This window comes from Camarhynchus parvulus, chromosome 9, assembly GCF_901933205.1.
Source record: "Camarhynchus parvulus chromosome 9, STF_HiC, whole genome shotgun sequence".
NCBI classification, from domain to species: domain Eukaryota; kingdom Metazoa; phylum Chordata; class Aves; order Passeriformes; family Thraupidae; genus Camarhynchus; species Camarhynchus parvulus.
Window position 1 is genome coordinate 12,020,844 of NC_044579.1, and position 24,539 is coordinate 12,045,382.

The 24,539-nt window shown below is 51.5% G+C and overlaps 1 protein-coding gene across 1 annotated transcript in view; it reads right to left on the reverse strand.

Annotated features, from left to right (window-relative positions):
• Positions 1–6,871: 6,871 nt before the first annotated feature.
• XXYLT1 (xyloside xylosyltransferase 1) overlaps positions 6,872–24,539 on the reverse strand; it is a 32,539-nt gene continuing 14,871 nt past the window's right edge. Inside the window, exons 3-4 of the mRNA XM_030954664.1 lie at positions 20,170–20,302; positions 6,872–8,000 (exon numbers count right to left, since the gene is read on the reverse strand). Of these exons, the coding sequence (XP_030810524.1) occupies positions 7,604–8,000; positions 20,170–20,302 (530 nt within the window). The 3' untranslated portion in view covers positions 6,872–7,603. The remainder of the gene's footprint in view (positions 8,001–20,169; positions 20,303–24,539) is intronic.

Sequence of the window (24,539 nt, forward strand, 5' to 3'; positions counted from 1 at the left end):
ATGGTTCCGCAAAAAGCAAAGTTATTTTGAGAAGGGTAAATGCAGCCCAGACCATTATATTTAATTTATGTCCGCCCACAGCCCTCCTGCTCTGCTGAGCACAGTGGCACTTCAAACTCCATGTCCTGCCCTAGATGTGACTTTGGGGACAGGGTGACTTCGCTTTCTAGTGTTGCTGCTCCTCCAGGAGGAATTCTGGCTGCAGAAGGTCTCTCCCACACATGCCCTGCCACCCTCCCATGCCACTCTGGGTACCCATGTGCACCCTGCCTGGTGCAGCCACAGACATGTCCTCAGCATCCCACCCAGCCTGCACAGGATGCTCTGGGCTCCTGCTGAGCTGCCCACACCGCCAGAGCAGGGTGGGTGGGCATCACTCCCCTCTGAGGGATATGGAAGTGAAACTGGGAAAAAGACACACATCACCTCTGGACACCTGGTCAGCCTCCCATACCGTCTTGTCTGTGTCTTTTCAGATTGGGAGCTGAAAGGATAGCCAGAAAATGTTGAAATACTTCTAGGCCCCATGTTGGACAGTGTTTTCTTAGCATTTGCTTCCTTTTCACTCCTAGAATCAGGACAATGTGGTCCCTTTGCAGGGAGGCTTGGCTGAGCACAGGCTGCAGAAACTCCTGGGCAAGAGGAGCTGCAGAACTGCAAACACCAGTAACTTCATACTGGAGACCAGAGTCATTTTTCAGGATTTGTACATGATGCTACCAGCCCAAATCCACCTGACACATTTATTCATTAAGAACCTGGTACTGTGTTTTTATGACAAATGTATGACTGCCTTGACACTCACTACTCAGCTCAGCATTATTTAAAATCTTCCCTTATTATGATTATTTGATAATCCAACCTATTACACACAGCTCTTCAGGGAAGGAGAGGATGAAACACTGTGCATTTTATATCCTCTTTGTTATTTGCTGGTAAAACTTCACCAGAGCAATGACTGGTGAAAGAAATTTAGTGGCATCTGCTGAAAAATATTTGAGGTTTAAAAGTAAATGACTCATGACAGGATATTTCATTACATTTGCTTTAATAATGCTGACTTCTTCTATTTCCTATTTTTGCAACATTGGCTCCTTTAAAAATGTGAAACACTGATGTGTGTCAGCACAGGCAGGTTTGCTGGCCTCCAGTTTCTCTTCCACCACATGGAATTTTCTTCTAGATCTGTTCCTGCATCTTTTCCAGGTGAAATCTTTTTGACCTGGAAAATTTATTATCTGGTGAATCTTATGCCAGTTTTCCTATCCTTTTGCCTAACTTGGGAATCAAGCTGCTAACTTGGGGTTGCCAGCCTTCTTATTTGACACTGGCACAGTGTTGGCATCCTCCTTGCCTTCTGCACAGGTGTTACAGTGAATTCCCATTATGTAACTGGAATACACTCCAGCCCTGCTGGACTCCAGGCACTGCTGTTTCCCTTATGCAGAGTGCAGTGGTTTACAATGCCATGACATCTTTATGTCCATTCCAATTACTGAACAAAAATTGCTGCTGGACACCTTTGCTTTTCTGTAGCATCAAGAGTTGCCCAAACTGCTGAGCACAGATCCTGCAGAGTTGCAAGATTTCCTTTGTTCCCAGGAGAGGGTGTGAACATTGCTGATCCTCCTCAGCTGCACCACCCTCGTCCATAACCTGAAGGCTGCTTTAATCCCCGGGTGATTCCCCAGGGCTGATGCACAGCATCTGTCCCAGCTCCAGGGGGGCTGATGGAGCACAGACCAAGGGTGGTTCAAGGCCAGAGCTGTGGCTCAGTAGGTGCAGCCTGCAGGATGCAGTCAGGCAGAGCACAGCCTGGCATTTGGCCATGCAGCCCACCTGCCTGCTTTGCACCAGTGGTTCTCCTGCCCTGTGCCCACAGAGCAGCAGCTGAAGGGGGTGCTCCTGGTGAGCTCACTGGGGCATGGCTTGGCATGAGCAGCAAGGAGGGAGATTCCATCCTGCTCTCCCTCCCAGGTGGGTGCTTGGCTTCAGCAAGGAGGGAAACTGGGGGCTGTGCTGCCTCCCAGATCACCTTCCTGCTCTCCTCAGCTCTTCTCTGTACCCTTAGGTTATGCCCTTCTACATCTGCACTACCCAGCATCTACCAGGGATGAATTTTGTTCCCATTTTATTACCTACTGCTCCATATCAGCCACATTTTCTACACATAGGCTCTACATTTCCCTCTCCTGAACAGCTCAGCATCAGTGGCAGGTTCTGCCATGTCACCATTATACCCAATTTTCCAGATAATGGTTTTTATTGCAGGACCATAGGACCTGTCAGCTCAGCTGAGCATCCTTTACCTGGCCAGCTCTCCATGCTCCCATTCTGCAGCTGAGGGGCCCAATCTCACATGCCATTCATTTTTTTCCATACTGCTGCTGGTGTTTTTAAGAATTCTGTATAAAACTCCCCTCTCCCCTGAGCTCAGCTGATTACGCTGGAAGGAGATGTCTTTGCTGTGTTCCCAAGGTAGCCAGAGAAGTCCTCCAGCACAGAAAAGAAATGAGTTTGAAAGGAAGAAGCATGTAGGGAAAAAAATGCACCTTTTTTTTTCCCTGACACATTGCCTAGAGCCCCATGTGCCACAGGACATCCACAAGTGATTTATTTCCCTAAACTGATCCTGTCCTTAGGACCTGAAGGTGTCTGTTTATCCTGACCAGCTCCAAGGAGGGGATGTGTTGTGACAAAGGCCACAAACATTTCAACAGCTGCAAAATGCACTAAGAGCAAGAGGTCTGTAGGTGATAAATGGAGACAGTTCATGCAGTGCCTTCTGAGAACAGGGCTCTACTGGCAGCCTGTGGCTTGCACAGCTTCAGGATTGTCCCCAGCAGGGTCACAAATTGCTGCTAAATGATGGCTGACCAGGAGCAGGAGAAGCTGGCACTGGAGCTGTGCTGGTGAAGACTGAGACAGGGACAAGCGCCCTGCCAGGACTGCACGGTGCCAAATCCATCAGGAATGAGCCAGGAGAAAGAGCTCAAAGGTGCCTATCTGTTCTGAAGGGACTTGGAACCCCAGGGCATCGTTTTCTACCTGCCACAACGGCAACATCTGCCCCACAAAAAACACATCTGGCTCTCAGGAACACCCCACAAATGGCTGAGCGTTCCCTCTTTGGTGGGCAATGCCAAAGCCTCCTGTATGTCCAGACCTGTGGCTCATTCTGGCAGCTCAAGGCTCTGCTTTGTTACAGCTTTTTCTTCAGGTAGGCAAATTATCTAAATTAACACTGAGACTTTTGGTACAATGCAGCTAATGCCCATGAAATACCTCAGGAAGGTAATTTGCTCCAAGTGCTTCCCTTGTTAGCAGCTGATTAGTGAATAAATAATTTCCAGAGGAGAAGTGGACAAAGCAAACCCTGCTGGCAATGAAAAGGCTACAGGACTGGGCAGCAATTTCTTTGCAATTAGCAAGTAAATCTGCAGAGGCTTGTGATGGTCAGAAATAGAGCTACGGAAAACCTGGCTGAAATATCTACAGGTACTGGGGAATGTGTCCCTCCATGGCTCTGCAAAGCTTTTGAGGAAACGCTCACAAAACATTGCAGCAAGCTAATAAAATCTGCATTAAAAGGAAAAGCAGGCAGTTGCTGAACCGTGTCCCAGGCTTACTGCTCTTTTCTTTTTTGCCTTTTTCTGTGTCCCTCAGGACAGATTTCACGCTGCCCATGGCTCTGTTGAAGGCAGAGGGGTGGTTCTGACGCCTGCCTGCTCTGCTGCTGCCAGGCATTTCTCAGCAAAGGCAAAATAATAGGTTGGCTTTTTATTTTTTTGGCTTGTAAAGTCAGGAACTCCATCTTAGCGCTGCAACCCGTTGTTAGGCTTTGTGTTATTCTTGGCACGCTGACCGAAGTGCGCTCAGTTTGAATAGCAGAGCTGAAAAGTAAATACTGTATCCTCTGGGATCCTGGAGAGGGAGGGCGGGGATATTCCTTAATGGAGCACCCCAGCGCCTGTTTGGGTTAGGCTCACACTAATTGCTCCCTAGGTGAGTTTATACTAACAATTGATTATTTCAAATGGGAAAGAAGTACAAATGAGTAAGAGAATAAACACTGATGGTGTTACGAAACACAGGAGAGGAGAGCAAAAATCTCATTCAGCTCCAGGACAGGGCTGGAAGCAAAGCTGGGCAGAAAATCATAAATACTGTTTTCTGTACGTGCAATTTCTCATGAATGCTGAATGACATAGAAACTGAATTTTCCCCTAAAGCTTAAGTTCAAGAGATATTTTCCAAAGCCCAGTCTTCTGCAAAGGAGACCCCTTTGATCTTCCATCTCCTTCTCCACCCTGGAAAAAACATGGGGCTCTTGACATGAGCAGCACTTTGCTGTGAGCCAGCAGGTGAGAAGACAAGGAGCCGGAATCTGTGATGGAGGAGCTCCAGACTGAGTAACCTGAGAATAAAGCCCACCAGGTCCTTGCAGAAACCTCGGCTGGGCGCACTGCAGCTCTCCCATGGGTTCCAACACACCGTGCCCCATCCCTTGCCACCAGCCTGTGCAGGTGGGACTGGTCTCCCGCTCCCCACAGCTGTGTCCCCCCACTGCTGTGTGTCACAGCAGCATGCCCCCACTTGCCACTCACCAAGGGCTGCCTTTAGGCTGCTGCATCTCCGGAGGGGCTCCAGCAACCCATGAGCAGGCTCTGGAGTCTGCAGATGTCCTTTGCTAGGCAGGGGACCAGTGCTGGCCCAAGGACACGGTGCCAGCCCTCTGGAGATGAGGAGCTGCCTGTCAGTCCCAGTGCTGCTGCAGGGTCACCACAGCAAATCCCCAGTGCCCACGGGCAAACTGGTGCTGTTTGATGGTTTCTGGGCATCTTTCACCATGACTGTACTGGCAGCTGCTAAGTGCTGGCTGTCCTGGCCTTGGGCCAGCATCACAGGGGATGCTCGGGTCTGAACTTGTGTGCCTGGAGCAACACCTGGCTGAGGATGGGCTGCAGCAGGAGGGTGCAAGAGGGCCAAGAAGGGTTGGGAAGGAGAGTCCCCATTCTTTCAGAAACTGAGGGAAATGCAGCAGACTGGGCACTTAGTGCAGGAACCGCCTATGTGAGTGAGGGCTCCTGGGCAGGCGGTGCCCTCAGGGATGCACAGCAAGCTCTGCTCCTGCCCCACAGCACACCCGGGGGCAGCACCCTCCCAAAGGCCGCAGGAGTCAGCCCCAGGCCGCCAGGCCTCTCTGAGCTGAGCTCATTAGCGCCTGCAATCAGCAGGGCATGAAGGGGAGATAATTACACAGCGAGCACGGCTCGGCTACGTGCGGGCTCTATAAATAGCACAAATAGCACGGTGCGGCCCTCACTGCCCGCCGCGCTCCCTCAGGGCCCGGGGCCGGCGGTGCTGTGTGGGGAGCTGGGCCTCGGGGCTCTCTGTGCTGCCTGGGGAAAACCAATAAAACTCAATTAAATGTTTCATTTAACTACGCTTTTCCTAGCAGAAAAAAAAGATGCAGTGAGTTTCCCAGGGGACTCTGATTTTGAACCAAAAAAAAAGGAAAAAAAAGAATTGATTTTTGGGAAAATACCTAAGCAAAAGGTTTCAGCCTGGGGCAATAGTGGCCACATGTAGGTGTTCTCCCACAAAGACTCTGGGACTCCACAGAGAGGGAGAAATGCTCCTAACCCTAGAGAGAGCATCCCCTGGCTGCAGGTGGAGAGCACAATGCCTGGCCCAGCTGCAGGGATGGCTGTGGGGCAGGCAGGGCACCTGGCCCCACACAGCCCTGTCTCCCAAGGTGTCACCCTGCCCTGCAGCACCCATCAGGGTCCTTTTGGGCCAGCCCCGACACCCACAGCCACCCCAGAGCTGCTCAGTCCCCAGTAAAAGCCATGTTTGCTCATCACCCCAACTCCTCCCCAGTGCTGGTGACACAAGCAGCCTGGCCTGTATTTCCAGCATGGCCATTTCCAAACTGATGGCAAGGTCCTGCCTTGGCACGTGAAACCCCATGTGTCACTGGTGCCACCAGTGTGCCCTGACCAGTAAACACCAGTAACCTTCCTCATCCTTCAGGGTGCATCATCACAGTGCATCACCTGCCCCGAATCCTGCCTTGCACAGCGAGGCTGGATCACCTTGTTTTTAGGTGAAAATGTGACTCTAACACAGCAAGGTACTGCATCTCCCTCACCTTTAATCACGTCTTTGCTGTTCCTTCCCTGGGGATGAGAAAACACTTGAAGACAAGGTTTTGTGTTATTTGGAAATGGATTGATTCAGCACATCAGAGAGGGCAGGGCTCAGGATGCAGACCATACCACAGCCTGCTGTCTCTGCACATCAGTTTGAGGGAAGAGAGCCTCTCCCCCAGTAAGTTCATTCATGGGCACGGGGGAGGGAGCCCAGGACACTCCTGCCACATATATAGTGTGTTCTGTTATCAGGCTAAGCCACAATCAGCTCCCCACACCTCTCTTGCATGTGCACATCACACAGATACATACACAGGGTGTGAAACAAGCTGGGCTGGGCTGGAGGTGGTTAATGTTAATAAGCCACGGGCTGGAGATGCTTAGTGAGCCATGCACGTCCCTGACACAGACCTGTGCAGCCAGCCAGGCTCACTGAGGCAGCATTTATTCAAGGAACAGCGTGCTCAGCCTGAAGCTCACTCATTCATAGCACAGACAGCTCCCTCCAAACCAACCCTGGCTGTGTTGGTGATGATCTTTAAATATCCAGCTTGTTTATTTGCATTACTCACATGGGACAGATGTGGGATAAGCTATGCGGGCCACCACACTCAACTGCCCAGCAGATACACATCAACTACTTTTTAAACATGATAAGTGCAGGAAACCTCCTGTTGCACAGGACTTCAGTTGTGCCACAGAAAAACAGCCGAGCATGTCTGGTATCTGCAGCTTTATTCTTGTATAAAAAGTTAAAAGCAAAGCTAGAAAAATGAACCGATTGCTACACATTCACTGAACACTTTTAGGACAACATAGGGCAGTAAAGCTTTTATTGCTCAGAAGAACCAACAGAAGGCTTTAAAGCTTATCTAGCACTCAATATTTGTTTGTAAGTAACCCAATTTAAAGCAGCTTTTCAGTCTTTAAAGCCCTCTCACCTTTCTGGAATGCTTCAAAAGGAAGATGACCTGAGGACAGTGTCTGCTCTCCAGAGGGACCAGACCAACTCTCTGCATGAGGCGCAGAAATGGGCCACCAAGGAATGACAAATGAAACCCAACTGCTCACAGGGCACTCCTGCTGACCATCAGAAAAGGCAATGCTGCACAGCACCCAGGGAGCTGGGCCCTGCCTAGTGCAAAAGCAGCGGTCTCTGATGGCCCCCTAGGCTGTTCTCATGCCCCAGCAGCTGAGGCACAGATGGGCACCATGGACTTGGCCAAGCAGAGCCAGGAGCTGAGCCCTAGATACAATGGCTGTGGAGGTCCTGTTCCAAAAACTGAACTGCCCTTCCTCTTGGAGTGTGAGGCTACAGGCAATGGGATATTGAATGCTCTTGGGATCCCTAGATTCTCCTGGAAGCTGGTCACCCTTCCTGAGGGACTGTTAGTGCAGCCACTATGGCCCTGCTGCAGTCAGAGCTGTCCCTGGGGGCAGTGGGTGCCTCAGTCTTCAGGGATCGGGGTGTTGCAGTTGCCATGGTAAATTCTGACCTCCCCCTCACACTGGAAGTACTGGTCAAACACATCGCTGTATCCATGGTCCCTCCACCACGTGCAAAGCTGCCGGTTCCACGTGCAGTCAAGCACATGGAAAAGCTCTGGATGCTCCATCCCCACCATAGTGAAGAAATCCTGGTCCCCAAGGTGGCCCTTGAAGTGGTACTTCTCCGTCAGCTTCTGCACCATGGTGGGCTCGAGCAGCTGGTTGTAGAGCTTGGATTGTCTCATGGCTTCCAGGTTCAGGAGCAGGACACCACTGTTGAAGCCTGGCAGCCCATCAGGAGGGGGCTCCCCCACTTTGGTTTGGGGGTTCTCACGGCGATACTGCCAGAAGGTGTGCCTGGAAAGAGAGGAAGAACAGGCACAGGGATGTCAGGGAGGGCAGCCTGAAGAGCAGCCACCTCAAGTCTGGGCAAGTCTGGATCACAGCAAGGATCTATCACCCACCCAAGGGATCTCACCATGCTTGTCTTCTGTCTGGAGACACCCAGCCTCTCAGAACAGCCAGTGCTTCACAGGCTGCCTTTCTCTCCATCCCCCTGCACAGGATATTGCCCAGACTTCAAACCATGCTGCTTTACCATCTCCCAAAGCTTCTTTTGTTTCTATCAGCATCATTCTGGTGAGTCAAGTGGACACAGGATCGCGTGACTGCTCACACGGCTGTGCAGAGAGACTAAACCACATCCCCAGCGCCTTGGGTGAACTACCACAAGTGTCCTAATTTCAATTACCTAAGCAAGCAGCCCAGAAATTTCTTTGGCTCCTTCCCCAGTCCTGTGTCAGAGAATATACCTTACCATACTGGCTACTTGCAGGAATTGAACTAATCCCATGCTATTCCCCAAGCAGCTGGATCTGCCCTCCAAAATTGCTCCCATTCAGTCTGAAAGTCTTCTTCCCTCAGACAGCATCCTCTGCTGCAAAGCTGAGCACCTGACAGCAGTCTAAGCCTGTTGTGTCAGAGGAGGGCAGGAGGAACCCATGACCCCACCACCGTCTCACAGCCCAGGGCTGCCAGCACTGCTCTCTCCTTCCAGCCCTCACACTTAATGTGAAGTTACAGAAGGGGTTTTTTACACCTTGCTGAGAAGATGCCAAGGAGAAACACTGTTAGAAAGAATAAGGCAAGCCTGCCACTGGTTCCTCTTCAAACCTGTCAGACGCCACCCAAGTCTCCATCCAGTTCAAGGCAACAAGAACTTGGTAGATTTAATGCCCAAATGTTTAAAGTGGTTCCATGCGTGGAAGCTGAAGTTGGACTCCCTCAGATGTAAGAAGATGCAGAGACATTTGGCCCTGGGACAGCTCCAGAAGCAATGCTCTCCACTGCAAACATTTAAAGTTTTTTTTCTAAGAAGCCATGTTGAGCTCCAACACGCTCTTGCTACAGTTTGTACAGGGATCAGACCATCAAATCCATCCTTCTGGCCTCTGCTCTGGGTCCCAGCACAGCGAGACTGGCCAAGGTGACAGCCAGGATTACACAGCCACCAGGAGAATTATTCCAGCAGAAATGGGATCTATTTTTTTTTCTATTTTTTTCCCCCAGCAGAAATGTGGATCTGTTAATGATGTCAACTGTGAATATCGTTTTTACTTCCTGATCTGGAGAACCACAAGCATCATGCAGCATCACTTCCTTAAAACTTTCCATTAAAGCACAGATATTTCCCATTTCATTAAGGGTCTTTACACCACTCCCTTCCACCTGATTCAGAACGGAAAGGGTTTTTCCCAGTGCCAGTTTTTCATGGAAGGAGGGCTCAGTCTTGAAACAGTCATATCCATGATTCCTAGGGAAGGAGAGTGGAGGACTGGCTGCCTCATCAGAGCTGATGGGCAGCGGTGCTCATTGGATCTAAAGGGTGGGGAAAGGATAAAGGGCTCTGCCTCTGCAAAGAGCAGCTGTGTCTTGAGGACAGGCAAAGACAACTCATGGATGGGTTGCTCCTTAGAAAAGGGAGGCAAAACATTCTCCATGCAGCATCAGAGGGAAGCTCAACCTGCAAAGACAAGCCCCAGCCATGTACCAATCAGCCTTCTGAAGTGCTCAGATCCAGGGAGTGGCTCAAGCCCACCTCTGCATCCTCTGCTCTCTGCTTCTCCCTGGCAGTGCCAAGAAAGCCATCCCCCTGCCCTGAACTTTATGCTGGAAGCTGACAGGAGGGAGAGGGTAAGCAGTGCCACAGAGGAGAGCATATTTCCAGCTCCACAGCAGTGAAGCTGATTCCTTTCACATTCTTACCTCCAAACACAGGCTGCCCAAGCTAAGGGACAAGATTACAGCCACTGCAAGCAGCCAGGATAAAAAAAATTGCAAGCACCCAGGCCCTTGGCATTGCCAGGCCATGGTGGGGCTAAAGCAAATCTGTATAACATGACTCAGTTTTTCAGCAGTGCTGTTCCCCAGATGACTTGTGGATGGCTGATAACGTGCCCTTTTCTACAGGAAGAGGAGACAGCCTGACAAGCAGCAATTGTTCAGCCCTTCCTCCCAGCACTGGCTGTGACAGGGCTGTCCTCCCCCGGCCGTGTGCGGGGTGTGGGGCTGGCAGGGAGGGCAGGGCCATCCGCAGGGAGTGATGCTGAGGTGAGATCCAGCATGTGATGAGCTGCAGGTGGCTCCGCAGTGCCCATGGTTTGGGATCCTGCTCACAGCTGACCACAACAGCCTTGCCCCTGCTGAGCTCAGGCCAACCAAGGGAAAGGTATCTTGGCAGGGCCACTGGCAGCAGCTGTTTAGACAGGATTTTTCTTGGCTTTTGTCTTTCAAGCGGATTTTGGTCTCTGTCCTGCCAGGACCGAGAAGAGCATGGCTGAAAGGCACTTCCACCCAGTTACAAGTGGAAGGAGTGATGAGTATGAGAGCATTGTTCTCTTCAGAGGAGATGGGGCTGGAAAAGCACAACAACCAGCTAAACAGCTGACACAGCCTGTACCCACTCCACTCTGTCCTGCCTCATATCGCCCCTTGGCACCGACCTCAAATTTTGGCAAAACACAGGGGCAAAACCCCAGTGGCTGGATGAGCTTGCTGCCAGGATGTGCCCTTGAGATAACCATCAAGGAACTGAACCCGAGCTGGATGCAATGGAAATGTCTCCCTGACCCAAGCCCCTGGAGTGGCTGGGACCTCCCTGGGAACAGGCAGCTCAGAAAGGGCAGTGTGCCCTCCTCTCTGTGCCCCCAACAGCAAAAGCCTGGGCAGGAAGGCAGCATCAGCAGGATGCATTGAAGCAGGAAGCTGGAGAAAGGGAGGAGAAAGGAAGAGGAGGCATTTGGGGCTTTTGTTAACTGCTCTAACCCATCTAGATGGGAGGGGACAGAGGTGACCTGCGGCCCCAGACCCCGTGCCATGGTGCAGGGGAGCCGTGCGGGGCCTGCCGCGAGCGCCTGCCTGCAGCCCCAACAGGCTTTGCTTTGAGGAGCTGTTTATAAACAGAGCCGGCGTGTGCTAGGAAACATCTGGAGAAGAGCATTTCCAAGCATTCAAACACCAGGCCCAGGGAGCCCAGATAAAAAACTCTGCTTCCAGCAGGACTTCCCTTGCTGGCCCAGCACAGGGCGCTGCGGCCGCACCTCCCCTGCCTCGCAGCCCGGCGGTCACGAGCCCCAGCTCACAAAGCTGCCATCATACCCTTCCAAACACCTGGGGACAGCTGCCAGGCCAGGAGGGACGACTCCAACACCAGCTGTACTCTGTAGGGCCTTCTCTACAGCAAGAGGCAAACAAGTGGGGAAAGACTTTGTTCAAATCTGTGAACTTCCACTCATTTACTTCAGCTCTGGGTTATGGGACAACTTCATGGGATAAGCTGAAAACCTCTGGTAAAGCAGCTGAGTGCCCGAGCTGGCAGGAAAGGCAAGATGCAGGGGTTACTGCCAGCTGGGAGACCAGCAGCAAGCTCAAAGCACTTGCCCCACAAGCAGCAGACTGGGCTTGTGGGCCTATACCAGCTGATGTTCAAGAGGCTGCAACCCTGCCACACCAGCTGTGCAGCTGCCACTGGGCTGGCAGCTGAGGATGTGCACCTTCCCCATGCATCCACATCTCCAGGAATGCCTCCTCCACAGGCATCTGGGGAATCAAGGAACCAAGTCAAAATGACATGAAGTGAAACAAGATGCCAGGCCAGACCCAGGGTGCTTGTGGTTAGAGGATGCTCCTGGAAGGTTGCAGGGTGCAGCCAGTGTGCACTGCATGAGCCTACGCAGCTGCATGGCCTCTCTCTCACCAAAGGGGAAACAAACCAACAGTCATGGAATAAAGCCACAAACATAGGGAATCTGCAAGAGTCTGGATGCAATAAGCTTCCCAGAGACAGCGAGCTCCTTGTGGAGCTCACTGATTTGCTCCTACCTCTTGCCAAGCGCTGCCAGAGTTTGGGCAGCTGTCGGGGAGAGCAGGATGGGCAGCAGCAGCAGGCCAGTACCTTGAGGATGCCTTTTGTCAGCAAGCCTCTCTGACAGGAGTCAGGGGACCTTGAGCCCCATCCTTGAGCCAGGCATGAGGCTCCTGGAGCAGAAGGGAAGCACGTGCTGCCAGCCATCCCTCTCTGAGCCAGTCTGACAGCAGCCCTGCCAGCCCAAATGCCAACTAAAACAAGTGCACGCTCTCGTACCTCCAAATATGCTGTTCAGTTCCTGAGCCAGAACATGGATGGCTGCCGGCGTTATCCCCAGCTGCAGGCGCTTACCCAGCTGGCAAACACTACTGCTCCTGTGCAATGAGCAGTGAGGCACAAGTGCACCTTGCTCCCTGCTCTGTGTGCTGCCAGGACTCCCCCAGTGTGGCAGGAGGACACAGCAGCTGGCTGTGGTCCCACCAAGCAATCCCTGGCTGAGCTGCCCACCTGGTGGTGCCTGGGACCTGCGGGGCCTCACAGAGCTGCTCAAACAGGCAGACGGGATGGGACCCCCAGTGTGAAGTATGCAGTGTCCCGATGGGGACAGGGGATGTGCTTGAAATGGGAGAGAGCACAGGGGAGACTCTGATAGCAGCTTCTGTCCTGCCTGGAGGAGAGGGTGTGAGCAGTGGGGAGGGGAGAGTGATGGGAATGATGGCATGGTCCATTCAGGGGGTGATGGTGGCTTTTCCCCTTCGTCCTGAGCACAAATTAAGAGCACAGCCAAGAAATTTCCCTGCATCCTTCTCTTGGTTAATCCTCACTGGGGCAGGCAGCTGTCAGATCCTTACCATCACTGTGTTCAACTGAGATTAACCTGCAGGAAAAGGCCAGCTCCCCTTCCTCCCTCTCCTCCGACCTCCAGAAGACATTGCAGCAATGAAGCAATGCAAGTGGGTCCTTCCAAGTTTCTGCCACACAAAGGGAGGCAACCACTCAGGGCAGCATCCAACTCAGCTCCCTCCTCCTGCCCTGGCAGCCGGACCTTGGCCTGGTGAGCTCAGCGGCTTCGCAACAAAGCAGCCCTTGTTGCTAATTGCTTATTTTCCATGTGCAATTGCTAAACCCCTTAAGGAGCCAGGGCAGCAGGTTCAGTACCAGCCCATGCCACAGCACCTGAGCTGAGGCTGAACAGCTTGTGCAATCCAGGAAATCCCAGCTCCACACTTCTCAGGAGCACCATGTACCCAGTGATGTGCAGTGGCATTGCCAACACAGCAATACCCCTTGCCCTGCAGGGGAAAATGTCAACCTGGGGGCAAAACAATGCCAATTTCCATCCTGGGACAAAGGGCAGGATGTGTTGGTATGCACATCAGGACCACCTCACCCTTCTCTGATGGGTTCAGGGTAAAGGTCAAGCTCAGGCAAGACCTCCAGCCACCCCATGGAAAATACTGATGAAGCAACAGACTGAGCTCTTCAATGAGGACATCAGTAATTCCTTAATAAAAGTCTCATGTAATGCACAAATTATGTCTGTACAGTGCTGGTCTCTACCACAGCCCAGCCAACATGCCAAACTTTTAAAAGGCCTGTATTTAGAGCAGCAAATTGATTCTCACTGATGACATTTCTGCGTGGACTTAGTCCAAAAGTGAGAACTCTTAAATAGATGACAAATGACAACTTGTGAGCACAGCTTGTGAACAAAACCTTTCTTTGGGACAGATTTTCAAGGATGGCCCTCCTCACCATCAAACATTTGCACACCCCATGCCAGTGCTAAAATCATCCTTCAAATACAGGTGGGACCATAAATCCCTGTCTGGGTCACAGCAGTTTCCTTCCATCTAGAGCAAACAGCACTGGTGGCAGTGCAGAGCAACGACCTGTGTGTGTGAGACCATCCTCTATCAGCACCAGTACAGGAAGGGGGGCAACCCATCCACAGGGACACTGTAGAACACTGTGGCCCTAATTACTGCTAAAACAGCAGATTTCTACTAACAACTGTGAATAAATTCTGCTCTGGCAGTGTTCTCATGCATGCCTTGGAAGCATGGGCTGCCTGCTCTGGGACACCCTTGCCTGCCAACGGAACTCTCGGGAAGAGGGGAGATGCTCTCCCTTCACAGAAGCTCACCTGCTGCTTAATAGAGTTACTATTTGTGCTAATCAATGCACAGTTGTGTTTGTCAGATCTCATCCAATTTATTCATTGTTTTTAAATGACATTTCAAGTTTGCATCGTAGTGGGAATAAATTGGACAGGTCCCATATATTAATGATATTCACAGCTGTAAACAACACAACCCTTTACCTTGTTGGATAATTTTTTTAATCAGAGGTAAAGCTGAATTCCTCAAATTAATTCTGTTTCCAGTTCCTTGCAGGTTCTGTTTGTTCTGTAATTTTGGCTGCTTCTTGGCAGCCACTGCCAAACCAATTCCTAGAACCGTTTTCCCCATGTATCGAACAGCAGCACTTGCTACAAATCAAGTCAAAGTCTTGAAATGGTTTAAAATCCAAAATGCACAGGGTTTGGGGCTTGCAGGACTATGGGCAGGCAGCATTGACATCACAATGGCACAAATGGCAGGCACAAATTCTCCTGCCTTTACTCCTGAGGGGCCTGGGGAACAGAACCTTTTGTGGAAGCCAGCTCCCTGCTTCCTCAGGGCAAAAGCCCTTGGAAAAGAGTAAAGTCTCCAAGTCAGGGCCACCTGCTTGCATGAAAAGTCCACAAAACCAGGAAAACTCAGACAGGAGGGCCTGCCTGCTGGAGATGGTTATCTCCAGTTCTGGAAAGCTCCATTGCAGGCAGCAGCCCACCTGCAGTGTTACATTTACAACCATCACTGCTGCCTCAGCCAGGGAAAATCCAGCTGCTCCTTGCTCACAGCTGTCAGCCGTACTTTGGGGTTTTTTTTTAGATCCCAAGAGAAGGTACAGAATGTACCGTCTCAGCCCAGACTCTCACAGCCTGGCCTGGTTATGGATTTAGCATTAGCCTGCTCAGAGTCCAGGATAACTCCTTTCCTCTTCCAAACATCTGACAAAGTGACTTAGCGCTGGTGCCGCTGAGCTCCCACAAACACCCAGCACTGCAAGCGCCGTGGCCCCATGGCTGGAGCTGCACAGCCCTGCTTCCACCCACTAAGGGGCTTCTCTGGCTTATTTCAGCAGCTCTCAAACAAACAAAACGCATGTCACTGAGCACACAGCACACTTGCAGCAGCTCCCACATGATCACAAGTAGAAACAAAGCCTTTCCTTTCTACAAAATAATGTCCTGTTTGAGTTCTTCCCAGGTTTTAGGCAGAGGCAAAGGCAAATGGCCTTGCAGCCACACAGGGACCCAAGTGTCGGCCCTTTGTAGTCTGTAGCTGCCCCTTTGATGTAGATATCCTTTCCTACTGGACAAACTTACCACTTCCAACACTGTGGATTCCCAAGATGCCTCAAGCTTTAATTAGCTTCTTGACACAGGGCACAGCAGTAAAGATCTCACCAAATAGCAGAAGTGGAAGCAGCAGCCACCCTTCCAGCCCCAGCTATGTGCATTCCTGAACCTGTGAAGCTCTGGGACTTCTCCTGAGGCCCACCTTCACAGCAGGTATCTTCCTCCTACCTGGAAGGGGTAAAAGGAGGTAGCTCTTTTACCTATTTGAGGACCTGTGGGTTAAGTCCTCCCTGTTGCCAGCAGATCATTCCTTCCCAAGGAGACCTCCAAGGGGAGCATGATGGGGGCAGTTCTGAGGGCCCCAGGTGGTGCTGGCACACTGTGGGCACCCACAGCCCACTGCCACTGGCAGTGCCATCAGCAGCAGTGCTTAGGCAGAGAAGAGGCTGGGATGGGAATGGGAGCAGGGAGCATGGCAGACAGGGTCAGGCGGAGGCTGCTGAGGGCAGCTGTGCAATCAATACCACTGCTCTGCTTCCTCTCACGTGCCACCAGTGTGACCAGACCGGTCTAGAACCAGGAAACACAGGAAGAATGGGGTTTAAGCTCTGCCTTCAGTAATCTGAGAGCTTTCAGGACATTTGGGGAGTGCCACAGGATTTCCTCACCCTGTTCCTCTCAACCACAGGGTTGTTTTGAAATGAGGAATCCTATCCCTTTGGCACCTGGCAGCACTGAGTTCATGTGTCTGGGAACAGGTGCTGAGCCAAGCCAAGCTGGCAGGGAGGAACAGGTAGGTCTGGACTGCACTGGTGTGAGGATGACATTGTCATGCCCTGATGGACACCCTGCTATGCGTCAGGTGCAGCCCCAGTGCTCACACCTGGCCAGCAGGCTGAGAGGCAGCAGGCCCTGCTTCCATCACCAGCCATGGCACAGCTGCACTGCTGGGAGCACAGCTGAGCTGCTCTGCAGGGTCAGGCATGTACCCACACACCCCCAAGGACAGTGCCCTGCTGCCCATCTGGTCGCTCCCATGCAGGCTGCATCTGCAATGCTTCTCTGCAGGTTTCTTAGCAGGGCTCAAGAGCACCAGAGAGCCTGGACTTCTCAATTTGACCAAGATCTGGCACGGAAGGCTCAGTGCAACATAAATATTTATACAGACCATTATCACTCACTTCTATGTAGCCTGGTGAGCAGGATTGGCCAGCACAACTGAGCACCTGAAATGCTGCAAGGGACAACAGGACTTTTAATTAAGGTGATGACTCTGAAGAAGCACCTCCTTGCATGGAAAGCCTTTTGGATGATGCAAACTTCAGATGCAGAGTCTAATCTTCACATCAAAATCACTCTTACTGAAGCCAGAGCTCCTGATCCTGGCCACAGTATGAACCCTCTGCAGGCAGACACATGAACAGGCATAAGCCAGCCTGGGAAGAGGCTCTTCTGCAGGCCAATATTCAAACAACAGCCTGGCAGGACAAATCCAGTGCTGCCATAGAAAGCCCAGAGGCATCTAGGAGGCTACTGCACAGTACCAGTGTCCTCAACAACCCCACCTCAGTGGCACCTTCTTGTGGGATGAAGTTCTGCCTGCAACCCTGTCCACAGAGGTGTTGACTGTAGCCCATGTCCCACACTGGATCCAACAGCCACAGGAAGGACAACTTGCCTGACCCATGGACAGGGTGCCTCTCTTCCCTGCCGCGGCTGGAGAGATGGAAACCTGATGTGACGCCGGTGGCCTCGGACCTCAGATCACTTCCTGCACATGACATGGGCTCCTGCCACCTCCCCCTCTGCATCCAGGACTCCCTGCCAGACACTGCAGAGTGATCCATGTCCAGCTTCAGCAGGAGCTACTGCTCTCCACAGGCCACTCCAACTTACCCTGAGTGGCCCCAAAGGACAGACCAACACCAGACTGTGGAACAGTTAAATCCCAACACTGGCCTAGCAGGAGGGCCGGGAGATCCTGTTGCTCAGAGAAATGTGTTTGTCCAAGACAAACAGTGGCCGGGCATTGTTTCAGCATGAGTCAAGCGAGTGGAAACACTCCCGTGCCATCCTGTTTTGCTGTCTGGAGGTTTCCCCTACCTTCAGGATATGCAGACAGGCTCCGGGATGTTTCCTATTCGCTGTTCTCTTACTCCTCCGTTTCCCGGAATGTCTGTCTGTGCCCAGCACTGCTCATTGCACCAGTGCAGCAGCCTGAGCCTTCTGCAGCCCCAACCTGTGCCTACAAAGTGCAGCCCACAGCCAGGCAGCCAAAGGGCAGCTGATGGAAACAGATGGTGGATTGATCTCCATCCACATTTCCCATTGCTACAAAGCAGGAAAGATGGCACCCAGACCCTTTCTGGCCACTGGCTTACCCTGCCCCAGGGAACCAAGTCCACAGCTCCATGAGCAAGCTCAGGACAGCTCTGATAATTCACCCCAAATCCTCTGATGCTTTAGGACAATGCTAGTGCTGCAGAGAGTACGAAATGGCGAGGAAAATGTGAGTGGCAACACAGAGACCCCACAATCACACTGTAATCCTCCTCCCTCCCCACAACCCTTTTCCCAACTGATGCTTCAAACCTGCACACATGGCAAACAACGCAGCTGGAGCTGACACCTGTTGTTTCACACCTACAACATGTTTTTTATCTTTCTAAAAGTATAAAAATAGTAAAGAATTTTTTTTTACAAAGACATCCATGCTTTGTCAGCTCATGTTTGTGTCTGGAAACCCTTTTAGCAGTGAGGTGCGAGCCCCACAGGGTGCAGGGCTTGGCAGGAGGGCAGGCTGGAGTTTGCACAGCTCGCCCCACAACGGGTGATCTGGCGACAAGAAGGATCAAGAACTTGTTTTCACATGAAGATCAAAACAACACAAGAAGAAAAGCACAACATAGCCCAAAGTGACCCAGAATGTCAAAACTGCAACAACAGAAAGTTCAGCCCAAAAATGCAGCCTGTGAGGGCTATTACTGCTTGGCATGTTTGTCCCCACCGCGGGTGGCAGGAGGGGGAGAACACAGCTATGGCTTGGGTCAGGTATTCAGTGCTCAGCCCCATGATCCCCTGCCATGCTGAAAGGCTCTCCAGCAGAGCCCCTCAAACCTTAATTCAGTCCCCTCCAGGCACACCCAGTCTCACAAATCACATCCAGGCAGCAGATCACCATCCCCGCTCCCTAGTTATGCATTGAAATAATGCAAAACCCTGCAGAGACAAAAACAAAGTGATTCCACCCTGCACTAATTGTAGGCAAACGAGTGCTTCATTTACCCTGTTCCAGCACCACTAACAACAGGGATCTGCCCTGCTGGGCCCACCAAGGCCACAGCCTCACAGCCCTGCAGCCACTCTTGGCTGGGGCTCTTCCCTCCATCCCCCTTTAAGCTCTAACAATTGCATACGATTAACTGGGGCTGGATTTACCATTCTGGGCACCAAAATCCTGTCAGGACACCCAAAGCAGATACAGGAGCCCTCTACTCTCCAAGCATGGTGTCACCCTATGGAGACAAGACCTCAGCATCTGTGTTCCTCTAGCCCCAGCTCTTCCTGCCAAGAGTACAAATCAGGAGAGAGGTGACACTTATGCCACAGACAGAGAGATGTCTTTTTTCCAGCTCAGAAATAGTGGTGACTTCTGTAGTTCGAGCAATCACATTCTGTCATATGGTTTAGGCTTCCAGGAAGCAATTGGTAGTGACTAACAACCATCAATCCCCTGTTGATGAACTTCTCTCTGTCTCTACCCTCTTCCCATCTGGATACACAAGCAGCAAGAAAGGCTGGTCCAGATCTTTGCAGCTCAGCCTTTGCCCAAGAGTGCTGTTGGTAAAGTCTTAGAAGGCTCAGTAGAGAAGTAGGCTTCCAGCAGGGAAGGAAAAGACATACAGACCTCTTAGGCTTTTTTATCTTTCTCCAAGAACTTTTCCATTAGGATTAGCAAATCTAGCCAAGCCATCTCAGATGCTCAAATTCAGCTCTGCTGAGATCCATTAAGGCATCCTGGCATAATTATCTGATCTACCCTGGATTAAAAGAAAACCTGAAATCCATCCTTAGAACAATGGCTAAACAAAACCAATTTCTCTAAGCACCTGGAAATATCCCTGTGTCCCTGAATCCCACCAGTGGTGCATTATTTCCCATGAGTGGGAAGGACTGGGCCACCCCTTTGTGAGTGGTTTCCAGCACAGTCAGCAGTGGCTGTGGACCAAGGGTCTGAAGAGCAAGGGACCATGAGGCCACCTTCATGCTTGCAAGCCCAGGTCAGCAAGAGCTGCCCATTCAGCCTTCCCTGGGGGAGGCAGAAAGTTCACCCCAGGGACCCAGAACCTCACTGTTGCCCAAACTCAATCCCTGCTCTCTGCAATACTCTCAGCCAAAACTTCAGCGCGCCAACACACAAACAGTTACAGCACCTCAGCAGGCATGGCTGGGCAAACATGATGTACATGATGTACTCTAGATGTACTAGAGTCCAGGCATGGATTTGGCACTGATGATCAAGAATTTGCCTCTAAAAGTCTTGTGATGGTGTGTGAGAACAAGCAAACAAACCACAGCAACACTGTATGGTTTGCTCATATCAATTTACAAGTTTCAGATTAAGGCCCTCCGCAGGGATTAAAGCAGGGAGACCACTGCTCTCTGGGTTTTTTTCCAAAGAGCAACCTGAGTTGAAGAGAAGCCACCAGCCACCTGCTGTCCACTCCCTGCTCCCCCTGGGGACAGGGTTGTACCTGTACACTGGTTGCATTTCTCTGGCAATCCCAATGACCGCTCCCTCTGGGAAGTTGTCAAACTCATCAAACAGGTCTCGGATGTTGGTCTTGTACTTCAGGTCCAAGTCTACCTGGATGATTCGTGTTATTTCTGAAAGCACAAAGAAGAAAAGTCAGCAATATAAGACAAAAGTGTAACCTGTGATTACCACCAGCTACTGGAGGAGCTGAACCCAATGAGGTGCACTCTGCCCCATGGGCAACTCAGAGTAAACACAATCCAGCTGCAACCTCTGCAGGAAGCAAACAAACTTCAACCATCATGAAGCATTTACCACTGTGTGTTTACTTCAGAAATCATTTCTGGTGACCCCCTGCTTCTATCCACTCCCTCCTTCCTTCCAGAGGACTGGTTTTCCATATAACTGACAAAAGCAAGAGGTAGCTTCAACCCAGCCTCTCTCTGTTTCTGGAAGTGCTTCTGTAGTGCCAGCCCTGCAAAATTCCATGTTTACTTTCAGCTACCAACTCCATGAGTGTTTCCCACCTCCAGCCCAGAGAGCATCCATCCCTGGCCCAACATACCAAAGTAATTCCCATCATGGACAGCATCAGTTCACCACATGACACCTCCAGTATCACCTGCACAAACCCATTAGCTCCCAGCAGCTTGCCACAGCTTCCCTGAGGAAGAGATCACAGAGATGAGAGCCCTCTGCCTGCACAGAACTGCTGGTGATCAGCAGCCTGGAACACTATTACTGCTGGTGGTACCCTCTCAGAGGCAAGGGGGGTTGTAAAGACACGGAAGCATCTTCCACTTGCAGTGAGACATCCAGAGCAAGGAAAGGCTGGAGGACATAATTCTCAAGGCTGGGCCTGAGGTACTTAACAGGGTCAGGCCCCTGCCTGAATTTGTCCCAGTCTCTGCAGCATGAGAAAGACTGAAACATGGAGATGCTGCTTGGGAGAGTGTGCAGGAGATGTGCCTTGACAAGACTGCTCGTCCCAGGTGGATGCTGCACGGATTGCAGCAGGCTGAGTGCAATGCAGCAAGTGCAAACACTACAAGAGATCAAGCCATTAGATGGGATCTCCCAGCAACAAGCAAAGCCATGGTCATCTTCTGGCCAGGCCAGCTCAGCCCTTCTCAGGGAGTGTGAGTGGAGCCATCCCCAGGGCATTATGTAATGCCCCCTCTATTTATCTGTGTTATAAAATCCAAGAGCAAATTGGCCAGGTTGCTTAGCACTCAGCAGTAATTGGATTGTAAGGCTGTGTCAATGTGTTTTGGTCCCACTCATCATGCACAGGTGCCCTTACAGCTCCCTGCAGGCTAGACCTGCCTGTCACCACCACTTCCAGAGCAATTAGCAAACCAAGCCTTCATCCTTCCTCCTGCTCAGTACATGCAGGCAGGAGGACAAGCCCTACCCGCCCTCACCTTCTGCTGTGCCTATGGTCAGGGCTTCCCATCAGCCTGGTGTTGCTGTGGCAGTGCCACCATGGTTCCTCATGCCCCCACCCTGTCGTGCTTGGGACAGGCTGCTGGCTACTCCTGGCTGCTGAGAGCCAGAGGCAATGGCTCTGTTTTCAGCCCCCAAAGCCACCATGGGACTAGAGACCCAGAGGCACTGAGAGCAGCCAGGCACCAGCAGTTATCCCCCAGCACAGGAGTGCAGATTTGCATTTTCAAGAGTGTTCATTGCTTGGTGTTTGTTTTTCAAGCAGATGCTGGGCTGTACAGCAGCTCTGAATTTTCTGCAGATCTTGCACTAATCTGGGACTCTTGGCAATTGCTCATACCTACCACATTGTCCCCGTTTGAGAGCAAAAAGGCCCTGTGAGGTTAAGCAAGAAATATACTGCTTACACTGCGAAGCACCCAAGCAGAAATATAAATCAAGGAGAAACAGTATCTAACCTACCACCACTTGGGCTGTATCTCAATTTACTTTTTTAACATCCGTCATGCTCTATCTGCTAAAGGGAAAGGCCATGCTCCCTTCAGCTGTCAGTATGGCAATCCTCAGGCCTACCTAATGTTTACCATCACCATAATCCTCTGTTTGCAGAGATTTAAACCCCAGGCACAGTAAATCACCACAGGCTAAAGCAGGTCTTGACCTGAAAGCAATTTCCCTCAGCCTTCTGAACTGCCTCAAAAATGGCCAGCGCAACTCAAGCATATGAATCAGCAGAGCAGTGGATTTCTGCAGTGAGGAACAAGACAAGTATCCCACATGCACCCAACCTCCCCAGCGGCTCAAATTACAGTGGGGCAAACCCCCAAATCCAAAACATTACCACACTTGAGAATACCCAGACTGGTCACAAAACTCCAGGACAAGAAGACCTTAAACTTAAGCACAAGTTCAGCTCCTGAGAAATGTGGGGAGCCTGAGCCCTACAAGGCTGAGGCTGGGAAGAGGGGATGGGATTCCCAGGGGCATCCCAGCACCACTCCCCCTGGTGCACAGCAGCCTCATCAGGTTTCAATTAAATGAACTGTGAGCCACGTCATCCGATTGTTCTCTAAAATTACAGCTGAACACAACTGCAGTTCATCACAGTGGAGAATGAAAGCTGAGCTTGGAGGAAGCTCCAATCCCAACCCTGCCTGTCCCAGCACCTCCGTGGGTGAAAGGCTCTGGAGAGTCCCTGTAGCCCAGCCAGCTGTCCCCAGAAGCCTCAGCTGAGCAGGGAGCTGAGCTGAGCACAGCTGCAGTGCCAGGCAGGGATGGCAGTGCCACAAGAGCCCAGCATGGAGACACACAGTTTATTTACACACACACCCTGGCTTCTCCATCCTGCCCTTCCTTAGAAGCTTCCCATGTTTGGCTCACCCCAGCACACTGGTCCATGCTGTGCCCTGTGCTTCCCACAGAAAATACTCACGAAGAAATTAGACCCAGAAAGCACCAAGTACTTTTTTTTTAATTTGATTTTTTGAAATTTAATTTTTTTTTTTTGTTAAAGCAAGCACGAACTGCAACAGAGATGTAAGTGAGCATGGGTGACATGAAGCATCACTTTGCCAGATGCAGCTTGCACGCACAGATTAATGGCTGAGATGATTTCTCTGCCTGGGACTGGCAAGGGGCCAGGCACTAACATTTCTGATGTGTCATGCTCTTTTACCCTCCGACCAAGCCTTTGTCCTGGCTGCCATGTGGGGGTGGAGGGATCGCGTGCTCTCTTAGGCACAAGCTGCTCACAGGGATCCAGCTGGAAATGTGGGAAAAGGCTGAGTGCTCTGCTCAGCAGGGAGTTTTCTAACTTTGCCATACTGTGTAGAACCCTCCACTCTGTTCAGCTCCAGCTCTTCCAGCCAGGGCATGGAGAGGGGAGCTGTGCAATTCAGAGATGGTCTCCATTAGCAGTGACAGCTTTATAGGACAGGTTGGCCCCATTTAAAGCTCGTAATCTTTCACTGCTGCCTTGTATCAGCAGCTACAGCAGGGCTGTGCTCCAGGCTTGGCTCAAAACCTCCCCCCAGCCCTGCCCAGAGGCGAATGGCCAGGTTCAGAGATGCCTCATCCCACAGCCTCATCCAGTGAGGGGGCAGAGGCAGGCAGAGGTCATGTCCCTGTGCCCTGCTGCCCCACATTCTCTACCAGGACACAGTGGGGCTACAACAGCACACAGATAGGCACCCTTTGGTGTGCTGAGGGGCACAGCAGGTTGTCTGGATGCTCTGAAAGGCACCCAGGAGCCCCTGTGGTAGCAGGCAGCTTCTGCAGCAAGTCTAACAGCTCTTCCCAGGAAGCATGGACCCCAAAAACTGTCCCAGGGCAGAGCAGGGATAGAGGAGGTATGCAGTGGGCCAGGCCACCCCACCACTGGAATGACACTTAGCAGCAAACTTGGTCTAGATGAGCAATCCGATTTATAAAGTGACACACCTGTCCTTGGCAGGGGGGTTGGACACAGATGAACTTCAGGGTCCCTTCCAACCCAAACCATTGTAAGACTCTATGAAATTGCTCTTCCCAGAAATGTCAGGGAGGATCAGAATGGCAGCAGGGGGCACAGGGAGGAGGTGAGCTGCTTTGGTGGACCTAGCCAGAGCTCTGGGGATGTCATGCAGCTTCATGCCGACTAGGAGAGACTCCTCCAACACAGAATCATGAAATTATTTAGACTGGAAAAGACCTTTAAGATCATCGAGTCAAACTGTTAGCCTGGTATTTATCAGGTGGGAACACCTTGACCTCCCCTGCATCACAGCAGAGTCTTTTGGGACCAGAGGTGCTTCAAGAGGTCAGATCAAGGGCACTGCTGGGATTGCTGCCCCAGCTGTGACCCAGGCACACCACTCTGCCTTTTGCCACGGAGCCAGCACCTCCCAGTCCTGCAACACAGGGAGGCAAGACCCCACTCCATCC